This window comes from Electrophorus electricus, chromosome 3, assembly GCF_013358815.1.
Source record: "Electrophorus electricus isolate fEleEle1 chromosome 3, fEleEle1.pri, whole genome shotgun sequence".
In the NCBI taxonomy this organism is placed as follows: domain Eukaryota; kingdom Metazoa; phylum Chordata; class Actinopteri; order Gymnotiformes; family Gymnotidae; genus Electrophorus; species Electrophorus electricus.
In genome coordinates, this window is record NC_049537.1 from 19,942,717 (window position 1) to 19,959,516 (window position 16,800).

Below are 16,800 nucleotides of genomic sequence, written 5' to 3' on the forward strand. Positions count from 1 at the left end.
CAATTCTGTTAAATTTAGCATAATTATGTTTTTCAGCAGCTTAATGTAAGACATCGAGGCATCAGGAAAGGTCATTTTACTGCAAGATTTACAAGGAAGTGGCAGTCAAAGTTAAATAAAAAAGCAAAGTTTCAGATCAACATATTGTAATGTTAGTTAGGGTTTTGGATTTAAACATTTTACAGTTATGTAAAATAAACAAAGTCAAAAGGTCTCCATAATTGTCCTTTGTCAATTTAAAATCCTTCAAAAGTACATTTGGAGATCACTATTACTTTATGGTGGTCTAAATGGAGGTCAAGCAGGAGCAAAAAGGAGGAAAATCAGCTGAAAAAAGATCAATGTTAAAATAAAACAGTTCATGTGGGAACAGTCAACACAGAGCACAGTGACCATTTAGCGCTCAGGCCCAGGGAGGGGCACCACTACTAGTATCACATTTTGATCCTGGATATTAACAAAATAACACATTCCTCCCATTCTGACAGCTGTTTAAAGCCACATGCTGCTGTCCATTACAGGAAGTTGGCCTTTCCCTGAGAGCTGCTTGGCCTGTTTAAAGAGGAGGATGATGGGGGAAAGTGGAAAGCTCTGGTTAGCAGGTCAGCATGCTGCCTGTATCAGAAAGTAGAGTTCAGAAACTCCAACAGCTCGGCACGATTTTTGTCCCTCTGCAACAACAAAAAGTGAAGAAAGAGTCAGCGTTATGGAACATGAGAGGCAACACTACCCGCTGTTCGCCTTCTTCTGCAGTTGGAAATATCAAGCTAAGTGGTGACCATACAGGACAACCCTACCCTGTCATAAATACAGAGCCCCTCCACCAGCAGGGCACAAAGCGAGGAGTGCTATGTGGCACGAGAACACACCTGCTTGTCCTTCTTTGATTTCTTCACCTTCATTTTGATCTTCTTCCCTGAGATCATGCTATACTTGCCGCTCCGCTTCTTCTCCTTAAGGTACTGCAGAAAACACAGGCACACATCAACAGGGCAGGAACTTTAACTTCGGCTTGCTGTCTGCATGTAGGAAAATGGGTTACCTTGGAAATCTGAACTGGACCAGAGCAGTCATCTTCTTTGTGTTTCTTGTCCTTCTTTCGTTTGCGGGCTTTCTCTTTTTTAAATTTCTGTTGTTCAAACAAACCATGTTACTGAACAATTCTGTGAATTGCATGTGCCTAAGTGTAAGCAAAAAGATAACTGAATGGTGGCAGGGTCTTCCAGCACTGGAGCTGTACAGAATAGGGCAATGAGCTTGAAATGACTTAAAACATGCCCTGAAGAACAACTAGTGTGTAAAGATTTGACATAGTGCATTGTGTACATCTTTTGTGTGTGTATATGTATGAGTGAGTGAGAACCATGTGTGTAACAGTATATGTAATTAATAGGGCCAGTACTCTGATCAATAAGGCCTATACAAAGAGTGTCATAGTGGGATTAGTAGGTGTACATAAGCAGAGAAATGGCCAAACTGGACTGGAGTTAAGCAACCTTGGCACATACCCTTTGAAATGCGTTCAAATAAATGCCACCTAACAATATGTCAAATAACCAGCTGGAATAAGCAGCTCTAGTAGGTGACTGATCAGGTACCTTCTTGCCAGGTTTCTCCTTTTTCCTTTTCTTTGAAGTCTTCCTCTTTTTCTGATAAGAATCTGGTGAGAAAAAAAACACATGTTGTAATCGAAAAGTTTTATTTAATCTAGTGAAAGCCACATAAGGGAGATTGTTGGGTAACTTTGGTTAATTTCAGTCTTATGTTTCAGTTCATCTAGATATTAAGACATCACTAGTATTTTTTTAATATTAATGAATTTTCACTTTGTATATTGTTGGAATATACAGTGTTTAACAGTGTTTCAGTACCATACAACTGATTGCCTCTCTGTTCTCTGTGTTGTCATTCATAAAACCTGCTTGTCCTCGTCACCCTGTTTATCCTGGCTACATTAGGATAATTTAGCAAGCTAGGCAACATTACCCATGTAACAATATTCTCCAGATGTTTTAATTCAGCCGCAATACAAAAACTAAATGTGATCTAAACAGATACATACAACACATAAACTGAACACTAACTTTACACACTAACATTAATTTTTTGAGCCTGTGTGCCTGTCGTGTTTAGAAATACTCCCACCAAATCCGACCCGACAGCTCTTACCTTTGAATGAATATTTAATGTTTTACAGGGTGACTCGGAGTAGCAGAACACCACTATATTTTAGCAGATATTTTCTTCCCCTTGGATAAGTAATGCGATTTCTTTCGATGTTAACAAAATATCTTACATATTGCCACTTTAAAGTAAAGGCAGCCGACGAGTTAGCAACGCCTACCGTTGCTACTGGAGCTAGTCCTACTGCTTGTTGAGTCACTGCTAGAAGAGGACCGTGATGACGCCGAAGAGGAGGAGGAGGAGGAGGAGCTGCACGATGATGATCTGCTTCGGCTGCGTTTTCGTTTCTTCTCATCTCTTTCTGTTAATAAACAGCAGAGTTGACGGCACTACATTGAGACAACACTTTCGTCAGTTAGTTTACAGACACCAGTTGTTAAATGTACATCGTCATTACTAACTATACCACAGGTAAAAAGTACCAACACATCGGCTCCGTAGAGAAAACGAACCTCTACTCCTCGATCGTCTTCGCTCTTTTGTGCTTGAGCTCGACCCACTTCTCTCCTTGGAATTCACTTTTGCAGACTGCTTATCGTAAAGACAAACCATAAATAACAGACCACATAATAGTTCGCTGGTTAGCCTGCTATCTAGACAGCTACTACTCATACATCATCTGCTATGTGGAACATTACTAGATAGCTGACTAAAATACATAACCCAAAAGCCACCCGTCGTCTAGATTCTACCACTGATCAACTAGGTAGCAAGCAAGCAAAGTACAGCGAAACCACCAAACCAACTACAGCTATGAACCCAGCTAAAGCTAGCTAACTAGCTTCCGACTTATAGCTAGCTAACTAGCTACAGTTAGCCAACTGAACACTGTGGTTTTCGCCGCTCTTATATATTCTCTGTGAATGACGGCTTGTTAGCTAGATAACAACTATTTCTAAAAAAAAAAAAACAGCTAACAGCTAGCTGGCAAATGTTAATGTGTGTTTTGGCTAGCTACATTACTAGCGTTAGCTAATTAGTAGTCCAACCTTGAAATAATTTGTTTATAAGCCTTACCATCGTCAATGACGCCAGGACGAATTTCAATTAAACCGATCGTAATGAAGTACCGCCTACTGTAAAGACGCTATATTCCTCATTATTAATATTTCCGACAACAACATATAACTTTCAATACGAGCACAAACACTGAGAAGCCATCATGCATGGGGGCTTGGTCGTTCCTTACCTAATAGGTCGTAAATAAAGAAAGTTCGCTGCATTACTGCCGCCTATCGTCCAGGAGACAGGTTCGGAAATAGTAGGCCTCCGAAACCGAAATTTAGATCAGAACCAGGAAAAGTAAGTGAACATTTTATTTACAAGAAACAGACATTTCAGTACAATTAAAAAGATGACACGATCAGTATAAATATAAGTTTTTTGCATGCTCTTCAATTTAATTTTTAATTTTTTTACATTTACTCCTTAATTTCTCCCGAAAACTCACCATCCCTTTCACGAGGCTACGCCTTCATGCTGTATTAAGTCACATACCAGTTTCAAATATAATTTCTAAGATTTATTTTTAAATTATTTATTTAAAAATTATGACTCGAAACCTCTTTGAAAATATTTATTCAACGTAAGATGAATGTGAAAGCTAAGCTTTCTTCTGGCTCATGATGAATAAGGGCACCTGGTGGCTGAGAGAGGAACAGCTGCTAGAGAGCAATGTTATTCATGCGGATCACATTTTTTCTTCTATTCTTATCGGAGAGTTAGGACTTTTCAGTCTATTTAATTTTTTTAATTTAATTTTCAGTCTATTTAAAGATTTTTGTATTTCTGTGTAACAAAAACACAGAATCCAGGTTTATGGAATGTAAAATTGACCAGAAAATGTTGAAAAACATGTATTACATCCTAATAATTTAATTAGGATGTTTAATTCCATCCATTATTGTTTGGCTACTACTACTATACTGTAGTGCAAATTTTAATTTTGTGTGTTGCACAATGGACCTTACAAAGCCCTTATATTATGAGCACACATAGAAAGAAACTGAGAACACAGCATAGTATTAACCAAGCAGAAGCAGCCAGGATGCAGGCAGCCAAAGAGAATGTTCAACAGAAAGGTAATATAGTAATGAAAATAACATAAACATTCTCTCAGCAATCCAGAAAACTAATGTATAAAATTCATATTTATTTATGACAGCATATGTTTCATACATTTTTATCCTTAGTATAATATGTATAAGTGCACTGCAAAGATACATTGTCCTAACTAGGCTAAAAGCTCAGGTATTTTATATAAACACATGCACATGCATGCACACACATGCACACACACACACACACACACACACACACACACACACACACACACACACACACACACACACACACACATTCAAATGCAAAATATTGAAATCATTTGAAGTCAGTCATGTCTCTCGTGCTCAATGGTCAGAGCTCCTCTTGTTTTTGAGGCAACTTTAATATTCTCAATGTCTCTTAACAGAAGTAAGGAAGGCACGACTGACCATGTCCATTTATTGAAAGTACATTATGAGCTCTAAGAAATAAAAAAATAAAGTAACAAAATGAGGGAACTGCCTGCCTAAAACAGGCAGCTGGACAGAAGGAGACCCGAGGCTTGGAGTGTAATGAATGGAGTAGACCTTTAGACTGATTTACGATCAGGTCATGAGAGGCACTATGGGCTCCAGTATGACATCATAACCTACATCTTATATACGCTAATACTCTGCAGTGGGGAAGTCTAACAGGGAGCTTGTTTGTAAATATCAAAATTAGAATGAAATTGTGACTTGTATTTAGAATATATGTATATATGTATATTTTAATGTAATATATGTAATGCAGTCAGTTTTATTATAAGCAACTGTACTATCTGCATATCTGCTCTGAGGAATCTGAATTTCACATGCTTAAAATTTCAGGATTTTGCACCATTATCTTCTTTGGTCTGACAGTATAACACAAACACACACAGTCTGAAGGGTGTGAAATGGTCCAACATTCATGCTTAGTGTTTGTCCTAGGCTCAGATCTTCAGCAAGTAATAAACCTCAACTGTCAAAGCTGACAATTATCCACAAATGGAGAAGATTCACCATTTTGCTGTGAAAGATTAGTAACATATTCTCATTTAAGTAAAGAAAAAAAGCCCAAGCTGTCGAAGACAATCAGCTCTAGAACTTGAACTGGATGCACAGTCGATGTGGATCGATTTATTGTTACCAACTTATTAACATTCCATTCCTTTGTAAGCATACAAAGTTAATCTTTTTATAACGCTCTTTCAGAATCTTAACTCATCCCCATCTGTAATTATAAATAAATTCTATCATTTGGTAACCTTAAATAAAAGAATCTGGTGCTTCCTAGCTGGGATGAACTATTTTGAAAATGTTACTCTATGGTGGACATGCATGTGTTTGATATGGTCATAGCTGAGACAGAAATAAAAACCTCTGCAGAATGAAGCAGGCAGACAGTCATCAAGAGGACCAACAATCTTTCAAGCCAAACTATGGTGAGATAATACAGGGCTGAATTTTAACCAGCGTGTGAGTATGGATGGATTGAGCCGTTCGTTTAATGGTCTGGTAATGGCTGAGTACCCTGAGTTGCTTATGGAACTGTGTGATGTGTGAACATGCTGAGATGAGCGCTTCAGGCTTCTGTCTTGCTTTTGGAATGATCTGCGTGGGTCATACTCTCCCCGTTTTCTTCGTCCTCCTCAGGAACCTGCAGATAGAAGACACTCGTTAGCACACCCACTAAGGTCAGCTGTCTTAAGCGTCATTATTAGTGAAGAAAACGCTAAAAAAAAAAAAAATCAGTCATGTTTTCTAAATTCTCTGAGGCTCACCTCCCAATAGACAGAGTCGTCAAAGCAGTTCTGGTCAGGTGGCTGTCCCCAGAATGGAATCTTCATCACAAGACCTGTTGGAACAAAGCATAAAGTTAACTTATTTAAAAAGTAATACAATATACACTTACAATATACACACAAGCATGCAAACTAAAGCCAAGGACCATTCAGAGCCTGGTCAGTGACTGATATTTAGAAAAATATAAGCTCCTGGAAAGAGCCTTAAAAAAATCACTCACCAGTGATGGCTCCTCCCACCAGGGCAAAACCAATAGATGAAGCTAAAGCAGCTGCTTGTTTCTGTGGAAAAGCACTAGTAGGAGAGAAATAAAACACTAATCTGAAATACCAGGGAGAATATACAATCCCCAATGTGGGGTGAGAAGATAGTATAACTCTGATAATACAAGCACCTGAGAAAACCTGAGTGAGAACACTCTCAAAAATATGCGATCTGATCACATCCACTCTTTACATTGTAAAACATGGACAATGATCACTTATGCAGCTGATTGATTATTTGTTTGAATGATTGATTAACTGATTTATTGACTGTACAGTTTGTCACTTTGGATACTGAGCTGTTCAGCAACATGAATTGTACAGAGTGTCAGGTCTTGGTTTCACCTTCATTCTGGACATGAGTCACCTGTTAATGCTGTTTGAATGTACTGACTTGTCTAAAAGCAGTATGGCGGTACTTTGTGTTAGAGTGGCCTGCTCCTGGAAGAGCATGTATGCAGATAAACGTGCAGAGCAAGCTTGCTCATGCACGAATCTGTCAACAAAGTGAACTGAACAGTTTGTGCAGCTGTAGGATTACTGAGCCACAAATATTGTGCAACCTCAAACAAAGTAAGGCTGCACAATTAATGTGCAATCATGAACATGACAGAAAAAGTACGTATGCACATGGGCCTTCATTTACATCAGTAAGTTATTAGTGGTCTGCGTGATCAGTACAGCAAGATTGTTGGATAAGATTTAAAGACTTGCTAAGATTCTTATTTGAATGCATTATGTATAAACTGCACTGTATATCCCCCAAAATACTGGCTCATTGTTATGAAAACATTTCAAAATTTTGCCAATTACTTCTAGCAAAGTGGAAATGTTTGCTCAGTTTCCTGGTAGCAAAAATCCCAGACATCTAGTACATAGCCATGTCATTTCCCTTTCACCTTTGCATGCCCCATGTGCTACTGTGCCAGTCTTACTTTTCTTTCTTGTGCAGAGCCGTAGCGATGATGCCAGCCATGCCACCCAGAAGGCCAGGCATGCCATGGAGGTTGTGCACCCCACATGTATCCTGAATACCTAGCTTGGATGCAAACTTGGGCTACATTGAAATGCAAGGGAATAGAAAATGGAATACAAGATGAATATTCTGTCTGAGTAAGTGACACAGTTTTACCACACTCACTGTGCAAAATAGTAAAACCATGCCAAAAACTGTCAAAGTTCATATTTTTATTTTTAAGGGCTTTTGAATAATAATAACGTACCCACTAAAATGTACAGTAGATGTGTTTGACTCATTTCTTATTGGTAAAGGGGATGGCTGTGATTTTGTTTTAACATCTACAGATCATATGATCATTCAGGTGGAATATATATGTAAATAGGCCTACGCACTGTGAGGAACTTGAAGCCAAGAGTGGAAATTATCCCAGCCATGACGCCGATCACCATGGCTCCAAAAGGCCCAATGTTCATATCAGCGCATGTTCCCACTGCAACGCCACCCGCTAGCGTTGCGTTCTGAATGTGCACCTGCAAAGCAAAAAGGTGATCTCATTAGACTGGGCCTATGATGTACCGGCCAACAAATATTGATCTCTCCTCCTCAATGGTACATGCAGATGGGACACAGAAGAGCCACACAAGCAGGTTATCATGATTATTTGATGTTTATGGCTTCTCTCACCATGTCCAGTCTGCCCTTCTCTTCCACCAAGCTGGAAGTGGCATAAGCAGCCAGGACGCAGGCAGCCAATGAGAAGTAGGTGTTAGTGATGGCTATCAGCTGTTGCTCTGGTGTTCCAGCTATAGCAGAGTTGAAACTTGGCCAGAACATCCACAGGAAGACGGTACCTGCCAAGACCAAGCAATCACGGTCAAACGTATGTTTGTGGACCCTACCATATTCATATAATATATATGAAAGGACTAATCTCCTCCATTTAAATAGAGGTTTCTACATTTTCATAATACAAAATGCTTGAAGTCACTGTAAGTGTCCAGCATTTACATGTTTCTACTTGTAAATTTGGGGACATATATGTCTTCTGCATGTATAAAATGTTAGTCTATGATCAGGCTTAGATTGCATGCTTAATGTGATATATAGGCATGTTCAAAAGAGAAAAATTAGGTATTTTAGTGCTTCAGTTTGTGATGAGTTTTGAAATGTTTTTAGTAATGTAGACCTACACTACTGAATACATTTAGGATGGGTATTCGGTATTTGGAGATTGATACATTTCCAGAAGTAGTCTGCTCAACCTTGTTCATGACTGTCACCATATAGCCGTATGATATCATGTGGAGGTTGTGAACTTGCCAATCATTGCGAACAAATCGGAGTGGTAGACAGATCCATCATTTTCATGGCCGTTGCGGAGACCAGGGCGGTAAAGCATTCTGGCTACAGCCAGACCAAAGTAAGCCCCAAACGCATGGATAGTCATGGAAGCACCAACATCAGAAGCCTGCATACAGAGCAAAGTGTCAATGTTACTGTCATTTACTACTCTTAATACACAAAGTATTTTACATTGGCACTCACTTAAGGAGTAACCTTTGACAGAGCACTTGGGGACATCCAGCCAGTGCACATGAGCTCCAGCCCCTAGTACACCTGAACCAAGTAAGTAAGAGATATAGGCCACTGATTATTTGACTCATGTGCATTATGAATGGAACAGAACAAAACCATGGACTCCTCATGTGTGGATGTTATATCCAATTATTTCCTCTGCCAATTCAATCCAGTATTTGTAAAAATTATAATATAAAGGAATAAGTATAAAGGAACTTTATTAATATAGCGCTTTTTACAAAAAGCACACAAAGTTGTCACAAAGCAGCTTTACAAATGTCAGAGTCCAAGCTAACCAGGTAATCCAAAATCCTGGAGGGACTTTTATTCTACCCATCTGCTAGGTGAGTGTATGAGAGGATGTGTGAATGAGCTGCAGCATGCACCCCCAGTATTTCCACCACCACATGCTCATTGAGGGAGAAGATGGTGATCTCCAGCAAGGCCATGATGAGGAGCTGCACTGGACTCGTTTTGCCAAGCACAGCACCAAATGAGATCAGCACTGTCGCTGTGCTGAAGTCTGCGTTGATCATTCTACAGAAAAAGAGGGACAGAGATGAGACTTTAGCCAATCCAGCAGATGGGAGACATCTTTGAATTCACTAAAACAACCCTTGTAAGCTCATGAAGGCATTGATTACCTGATAATTGAAGTCCTGAGCTAATGCACTGTTTTAATAACTGATAAGGTCAGTTTAAACTGGGTATGTTAAAGCAAAAAAAAAAACAAAACAAAAAACCCTCACTGAACTATGCATTGCGGGTTACTACGAAGGGGTATACCACAAACATCAGTCTTTGCTTAGCAAGGTAATTTAGGGTTTAGATGTACATTTCTAGGTATATCATAACTGATGATATTTCTCACTGCTTGGTTAGTGAGTGGCTTGTGTACGACTGATGGTCAAGCAGGTGGAACACAATGACCTGGACAGACTTCATCTGGTTTGCTCCAGACCAGTGATGTTACTGCAGATTTGACTGCAGAGATCAAAATTCACATGCATGGCAGACTCATCTTTCCCTAAGATGTTTTATGGCCTTGACGGAATGGGACAGAGAAAATCTGATGCTCTTGTCCATCACACCCCGCTCAGCTGGCAAAGTCCGCCCCTTGTGTGGTTCTCTGATCGTGTCACCATTCTTTAAACAGCTAGAAGTTTGGTTTATACCTTTCTGCACCTCCTCACTACACTTTGGTACTTTTTTTTTTGCTTCTGTTGTGTCTCATACCTATATCTTTCTATCATCCTATCATTTCTATCAGCACCAACACTACTGCTGCAAGGGTGCTGTTTGTTCAGCACAGAGTAACCCATGTCCACCATTTGTACATTTTTCAAGTGAAGAATGTAGATTAGTGTTTCACAGTGACACAAGTAGCCCATTTTAGTTATTCTTGCCCTCATCCATAGACCACACAGTCTATGGTCTGAATACAAATGAATAATTATACATTTGGCTAACTGATGTGCTGTTTGTATGTTTATAATGGATATGTTCGAGCAAAGCAAACACTGAAATGTTTATGGCACAGTAAACTTAGAATTAGTGTTAGGCAACCGTCATGAAGTGAGTAAGTAAGTACATAAGTTAGACACATATCTAGATAGACTGACAGACAGACAGATAAGACTTTTACCTATATATGGAAACTTTGATCTTTCCATTAGACATATGCCAGAGATTCTGCATGAGTAGGCCCCACTGCAGGCCAAAGGCAGCCAGCAGCAGGTTAATTCCCACACTGCTGAAGCCGTAGCGCTTCAGGAAGGTCATAAGGAAGCCAAAGCCAATGAAGATCATCACATGAACGTCCTGAAACACTTAAAGCATGAACATTCAGGTGATTAAACACTTCAAGACTAAGCGCCTGATATGCAGATAAATAGAAATGAATAGAAAGCATATAAAACCTGAACAGACAACAGATTAAACACTTAAATATTAAACACCAGAAACACCATGAACACAAATGAAACAACAAATGATACACAAAGTTTTAACACTTGTAGCACTTAAAGCATGAAGAGAGAGCAGATTGATGAGTTTCCCAGACTCAGGATAAGCCTGTGATTTGATAAAAAAAATAACGGGCAATGGTGATTAACTATTGGCAGTGTAATTTATCCCAAGACTAGGCTTAATCTACGTTCAGGAAATTGCCCTGAAGGATTAAATCTCGCATAGAGAGCAGGTTGATCATTTCTGGTAACAGAGAACTGCCACCATACTCATGATGTGATCTTTGTAGGTGACAAATCAATATATACTCACTTAGACTTATTACAGAGAAAGTGACTCAGTTTGTGAATGGGTCTGCAGGACATGTCTGTCCTTCATCACCGTTTTATCAACTTCTCATTAGTACCTGCTTCATTATCACTGAAGGGTTATCTCACCAAGTCCATTAAGGACTTCACAAAGCATTCACAAAATATGAAACTTTATGTTTTCCTGACAGACTATCAAGTTTTGTGCACTCAGCCATTTTCTGTGTTAATATATTAATCTTATATGCATTTATTGCTTAGAACATACATAAATCTGGGCAGAAGGGATTTGCTAGAGAATGTACAGAGATGCTCTTCTCTTCTCTTTGGTAGTGGTGGAAATGGGGAGCTTTGGATTTACTACAGGTTACTAAATTTTCAACAAAGCTCTTTGGATCACAGGATACGCACTCAGTCCTGGATCTGGTAATAATCATGTCTTATTGCAAAAGTGGTTTTGAGGACCTCATTTCCCCTTCCCGGGAGAGTAACTTTAGACAATGAAGTGTGCGGATCTGTGAGGTGTGGCATCATGCACTGGAGGCAAGGGACACGTTCCCGGTTTCCTCAGAAAGCTTCCCAACTTTTCTACTTGTTGGTGGAAAAATAAGGAAAACAATATGTGGCTGCCTACTGGAGGCTTGCTGTATGCTATATATTTATAAAACCCCACATCTGGTAATTGTGTTAAGGAGCACCTCCTTAGAACAATCGGGTCCTTCTCCACCCAGCTACGACAGCACTGAGGAGGTCATGGTGTGGCTCGCCAAGGCACTCTCCGAGTGGAGCTACTGGCAATGGCGCAGACTTGATATGTTACTCAAGTCCTTTCTCTCATCTAAATTTTGAGCTGGGCCTTTTTTCAGCATCAGTGTCAAACTAACCTTGGTGAAGACCAAATGAATGTATTGCTATTCCTAAAGTAACGCAAGTGGTGGTAGCGCAGTGGTTAAGGTACTTGACTTGTAATTGCATGGTTGCTGGTTTAAGCCCCACCACTGCCAAGTTGCTGCTGTTGGTCACCTGAGCAAGGCCCCTAACCCTCAATTGCTCAAGTTGTACTCAGTCATAGTTGTAAGTTGCTTTGGTTAAAAGTGTCAGCTAAGTGTAATAACTTAGATATTGGCTTTGCTGGAATTTCTATAGGAAAATTGATAATCACACCTTCTTTTTAGATGTGGATGCATATGGTTCTCCTGCTTCTTTCCTTATAAACATGCTTTACTTCTGAATATTACTCTTAGAAAAACCCAATTCATGTGAAAACTGAACACACGTTTTTACTATACAACCAACAAACCTTCTAGTATAAACATCATTGTGTTGTTTTAATGACAATGTTTGCTGTTCCCAGATTTACTCCACTGCTGCACATATATTTCATGGACCAAGTCTGGAATAGCATCTCTGCTGAGGGATGAGGTGTAATTAAATCAAGATAGAGGCACAGACTAAACAGGAAAAACACAGCTTCAAAACAAATGCACTAAGATTAAAATGCTGAAATTCCATTCTTATCACAAATATGTTATGCAAAAAAAAGTATCATTTTAAGATAGCCCTGCCCTGAAAAATCTTCTAGGTACTATATACTGGCTGGTCAGTAGCGATGCCCATTTATGCAAACAAATAATTAGTTTTATTATTATAAATCTTTGGTGGTTGTAGTTGAATGAAGACATAAATGTATCACAATAAAAATGGGGGTGGAAGGTAGAATTCAAAGGTTGCTGGTTCTGTTACTGGGTAAAGTGCTAAGGAATGTTGCCTTGGTCCTATGTTACCATGGTTAGCCATGGTACCTGTTAACACTTTTAAACTGACCTGTTATTTTATGTTACCCATAGTATCTATTAACACTTATAAACTGACCTGTTATTTTATGTTACCCATAGTACCTATTAACACTTATAAACTGACCTGTTCTTTTTTGTCCACTGGTTAAAATGGAATTTTATAAAAGCATTTTTACTTCTGATGTGATTTTTCCTTTTCAGCCAGATGAAAGGTTATCACCTGTTTGCTCCCAGTCCTTGTCTGTGATATATTTTAAGTGATCCCACTATTTCATCATTTGTGTGTGATAGTGTACTGTCTGATTGGCTAGGAAAAGAGCTTCACAGAACCAGTAAGACTTATTGCTCTCACTAAAGGTGTCGTGTTATTTGTTTTGAGCACTTAATTCTCCATGGTTGGCTATCACTAAACAAACAATTGTTCTTTAACCCATGCAAGGTTTTTAGGGTTGTTTTTTTTTGGATCACTTTCATGCATATAACAGCTCTTGATAAAAATCTTCAAGGCTTGTTGCCAAATGGGAGGAAGGCTTTCTTTTTTCTCCCTGTGAATCTACAGAGTAAATCAATTACTTTCTATCAGCACTAATTTGGCACTTGATGACAAAGCTTATCCGTGTGTGTGTATGTTTTCAAATCTGCATTCTTCTCCTTTTATTATTTCTTTGAAGTTCTAATCGCTAAGGTCTGGAATGTTCTGTATGGTTCCCACTCAAAAAGAGTCGTACAGTTTTCCCAGATCAGTGAAACATCTGGCCTTTTCGCCCCACTTATTGTTTCATTTTTTCATCTTTTTTCCATTTTACAATTTACAAATACAAATAGGTCACCAACTAATTAATTCATACAGAAAAATCTTTACATTTTTTATAAAGCAAAAGGGCAAAGTGTCCTCCAGATACAATGAGAGTTAGAACTAATGAGAAAATAGTTTTTTTCTTCACCATAATAACAAAATACTTTATGTTACAAGGAAGATACTTCTACAATTAAGTGAACTTAAGTTTTGACTTCTCTCTTACTGTGGTTTACCTTTGCTTAGAACATGACCATATATTTTCCTAAAGAACGATATGAACACACATTTTCACACTGAAGTTCTTAAAGATGAAACTATTCTTCAAGGGTAAAGTCTTGCTGCATTGCACAAAACTCCACTTCTGACCTCAGATGCCATGTGAAAGCTAATCTCCTGTGCTCAGGCCCACCCCACCCTTACAGGGGCTGTTTCCCCAATGAGCAGCTATTAGTGTGTGATGAAGATAAAGAAGAAACTGTCATCTACAAATTGATATAAAACACACACATTTACCCCAAAACAGGCAAATTCTGCAATTCTGTTTAATCTTTTAGTGAAAGGTGGGCAGACTGAATGACTAAATTATTAAATTATTTGTGTTTAAACATTTTCTTAATTTGTTTTTAAGCAACTTTGGGTGGTTATCAGACACTTGCCCTATCTCTTACTCTCTCTCTTTTTCTCTCTCTTCCTATCTCTATATCTCTCTTTTTAATTTCTAACCCTTCTGTTTTTTCAAAGGAGAGAACTATTAACATCTGCTACTTTCTCTCAAGTGCATTTGAAAGACTTGAAAGAACTGCTAAATGAACACACACACGCAACTAACGATTATGTTAACCACGATATCCATCTGAGAGCTGCCATAGTGGCTCAGCTGGGAATGATCAACTTTAAATTGCTGCAATGGTCCATACTGAGACAAAGTAAATGGGACTACATTGCTAAAATAACAGAATCATAGGACTAAAGCAAACAGGGATACTGTACTAAAACAAAAGGATTATTTTACTAAAGAGCATAGGATAACTGTACTAAAACAAACCGGGTTACAGCATAGTTATAGCATAGCACACAGAATACACTACCAAAGCATGAAGTATTACAGTAGTTAAACTAATTAAATTTTCAATTTTAAATGGCTTGCTCAAAACCATGAAATTGATTGGGGAACAATGTCAATTATTAGGCAACTGCAATACATGAGTACACGAAATAATAATTAAGAGAAGAAAAATAACTATATAAATATATAGTCAAAACACACACACACACACACACACACACACATACACACACACACACACACACACACAAAACATGAATGTCATTTCAAACGATTTACAAAAAACATGTAAAAATGTGCTTTTTTGACTGATGTCCCAGAGCATGCATGTATCTTCTGCCTTACATCTATAAAATAACAATAGTGATTGATGATATAATAAAATACACTTTCTGACATAGAAGCTGATTTACAGATACTTACTAGGATAGAGGGCCAGGGGATGTTCACCATGGCTTCCTGAAGTGTGGTTGTCACTGTGATCTGATTTGCCATCATCATACACCACAAAAACACTATAAAGAACAATGATGAGAGCCTGCAAAATCAAGGCCAGAACTGGAAATTTCATCCTCATGTTGGTGGCATACAGTGGCATGTTTGACACTAGCTTCTCCTTCCTGTCACACACTGACTCACTATCTCTTGTGTGCCTGCTGCGAGAAGGAGCAGAGACTGCTTCTGGTTTTAAGTTGGTTATGGGTCTGAGGATGACCAATGACAGGAGAGGGAGATGTCCCCATGGCCACACCCCCCGCCCCCCCGCCCCACCAACCGCTGCTCATGAGAAAGAGCTTCCACTTCCCTCCTGTTTACGTTTTTTCTAGAAAAATGGGAAGGAGGCGGGCGGTCCAAAATGCACTGCACAGGACAGAACTTTAAAGCATTAAGATCACTTCTTTATCTGAGCCCCACATGCAATGCAGATGACCCTACAGCAGATACTCCCTCCTCCAGTATGCTAATTTTATTAACATTCTAGACCACCTTTACAAGCTACATTTACCATACTAAAGTAGTGTTTTTCAAAGTCACACAGCTATTTCTTAGCAATAAAGCAGGCTCCAAAATTATTAAAAGACACTGATAAAAGTCACTATTAAAAGTCACTGATAAATGGTTTAAAATCCACTCATTATATATGGTCCCAATTATGTTCCTAAAAACAATTTACGCTTCATACAAAGTGCTACTCAAACGATGCTTTAAAATAGAAGAAAGGATTAAGAAGCGCCTCCTACAAATTTCAGTACTATGTAGTTTAAGCAGGAGTTTCATGTGTCAGCCACACTGTTAGCCACATTACACACTGTCATTCATGCTAAGCCATACTGCATGCAGAGCCATACAGCAATCACTGCCAACAACACTGCAAACTCTCAGCCACACTGCATACGCTCAGCCATTCTGGTAATTGTCAGACACACTATACATTCTCAGTCACACTGCACACACTGTCAAGTAGTTAAGGTACTTGACTTGTAATCAGAAGGTTGCAAGTTCAAGCCCTGCCACTGTTGGGCTCTTGAGCAAGGCCCTTAACCCTCAATTGCTCAAGTTGTACTCAGTCATAATTGTAAATTGCTTCAGATAAAAGTGTCAGCTAAATTCCATAAATGTATGCTGCACACTGTCAGTCAAACTGTATGCAATCAGCCACACTGTCAATCATTCTGTACATGGTCAGCCACAATGCACACACTGTCAGCCCCACTGCACACTTGGTCATACTGTACACTGTCAGCCACACTGCACTGGATGACAGAAAGTCACACTAAACTCTCTCCTAGATTATTTTATACATATCCTGACTATCATTCAACATCCTTTAAATTTAAAGTCAAGGTTGTAGAGGTTCTCTGCTCTGCCCTTTTTACCCTGTCAGTATAGTCTGACTATACTAATTCATAGAGTTCACTTAAGTCACATCTATAAATGCACTCGCCTCAAATATTCAGAAGAGTGGATACATGTATTCAGAGGGGTAATTTGCCAGGATGTTGGACAT

The 16,800-nt window shown here is 38.9% G+C and overlaps 2 protein-coding genes across 3 annotated transcripts; both read right to left on the bottom strand.

Annotated features, from left to right (window-relative positions):
• Positions 1 to 61: 61 nt before the first annotated feature.
• si:ch211-22i13.2 (uncharacterized protein LOC553945 homolog) lies at positions 62 to 3,362 on the bottom strand. 2 transcript variants are annotated; one of them, XM_027001680.2, is made up of 7 exons: positions 3,202 to 3,362; positions 2,637 to 2,712; positions 2,345 to 2,485; positions 1,599 to 1,660; positions 1,043 to 1,129; positions 870 to 962; positions 62 to 671 (listed from the first exon to the last, which is right to left on the bottom strand). In XM_027001680.2, exons 1-7 carry the CDS (start codon positions 3,202 to 3,204, stop codon positions 621 to 623), a joined length of 513 nt encoding a protein of 170 aa, XP_026857481.2. In that variant the 5' UTR covers positions 3,205 to 3,362; the 3' UTR covers positions 62 to 620. The 2 variants fall into 2 exon arrangements, with proteins under 2 accessions (XP_026857481.2, XP_035380574.1); XM_035524681.1 differs by having other exon boundaries at positions 2,637 to 2,715.
• A 1,999-nt stretch (positions 3,363 to 5,361) lies between these two features.
• rhag (Rh associated glycoprotein) lies at positions 5,362 to 15,478 on the bottom strand. The gene is made up of 10 exons (XM_027001690.2): positions 15,216 to 15,478; positions 10,501 to 10,684; positions 9,242 to 9,392; positions 8,598 to 8,745; positions 7,962 to 8,128; positions 7,670 to 7,807; positions 7,252 to 7,373; positions 6,274 to 6,347; positions 6,032 to 6,105; positions 5,362 to 5,907 (listed from the first exon to the last, which is right to left on the bottom strand). The coding sequence occupies exons 1-10, from the start codon at positions 15,388 to 15,390 to the stop codon at positions 5,833 to 5,835; spliced, it is 1,308 nt and encodes a 435-aa protein (XP_026857491.2). The 5' UTR covers positions 15,391 to 15,478; the 3' UTR covers positions 5,362 to 5,832.
• Between the last annotated feature and the right edge of the window lie 1,322 nt (positions 15,479 to 16,800).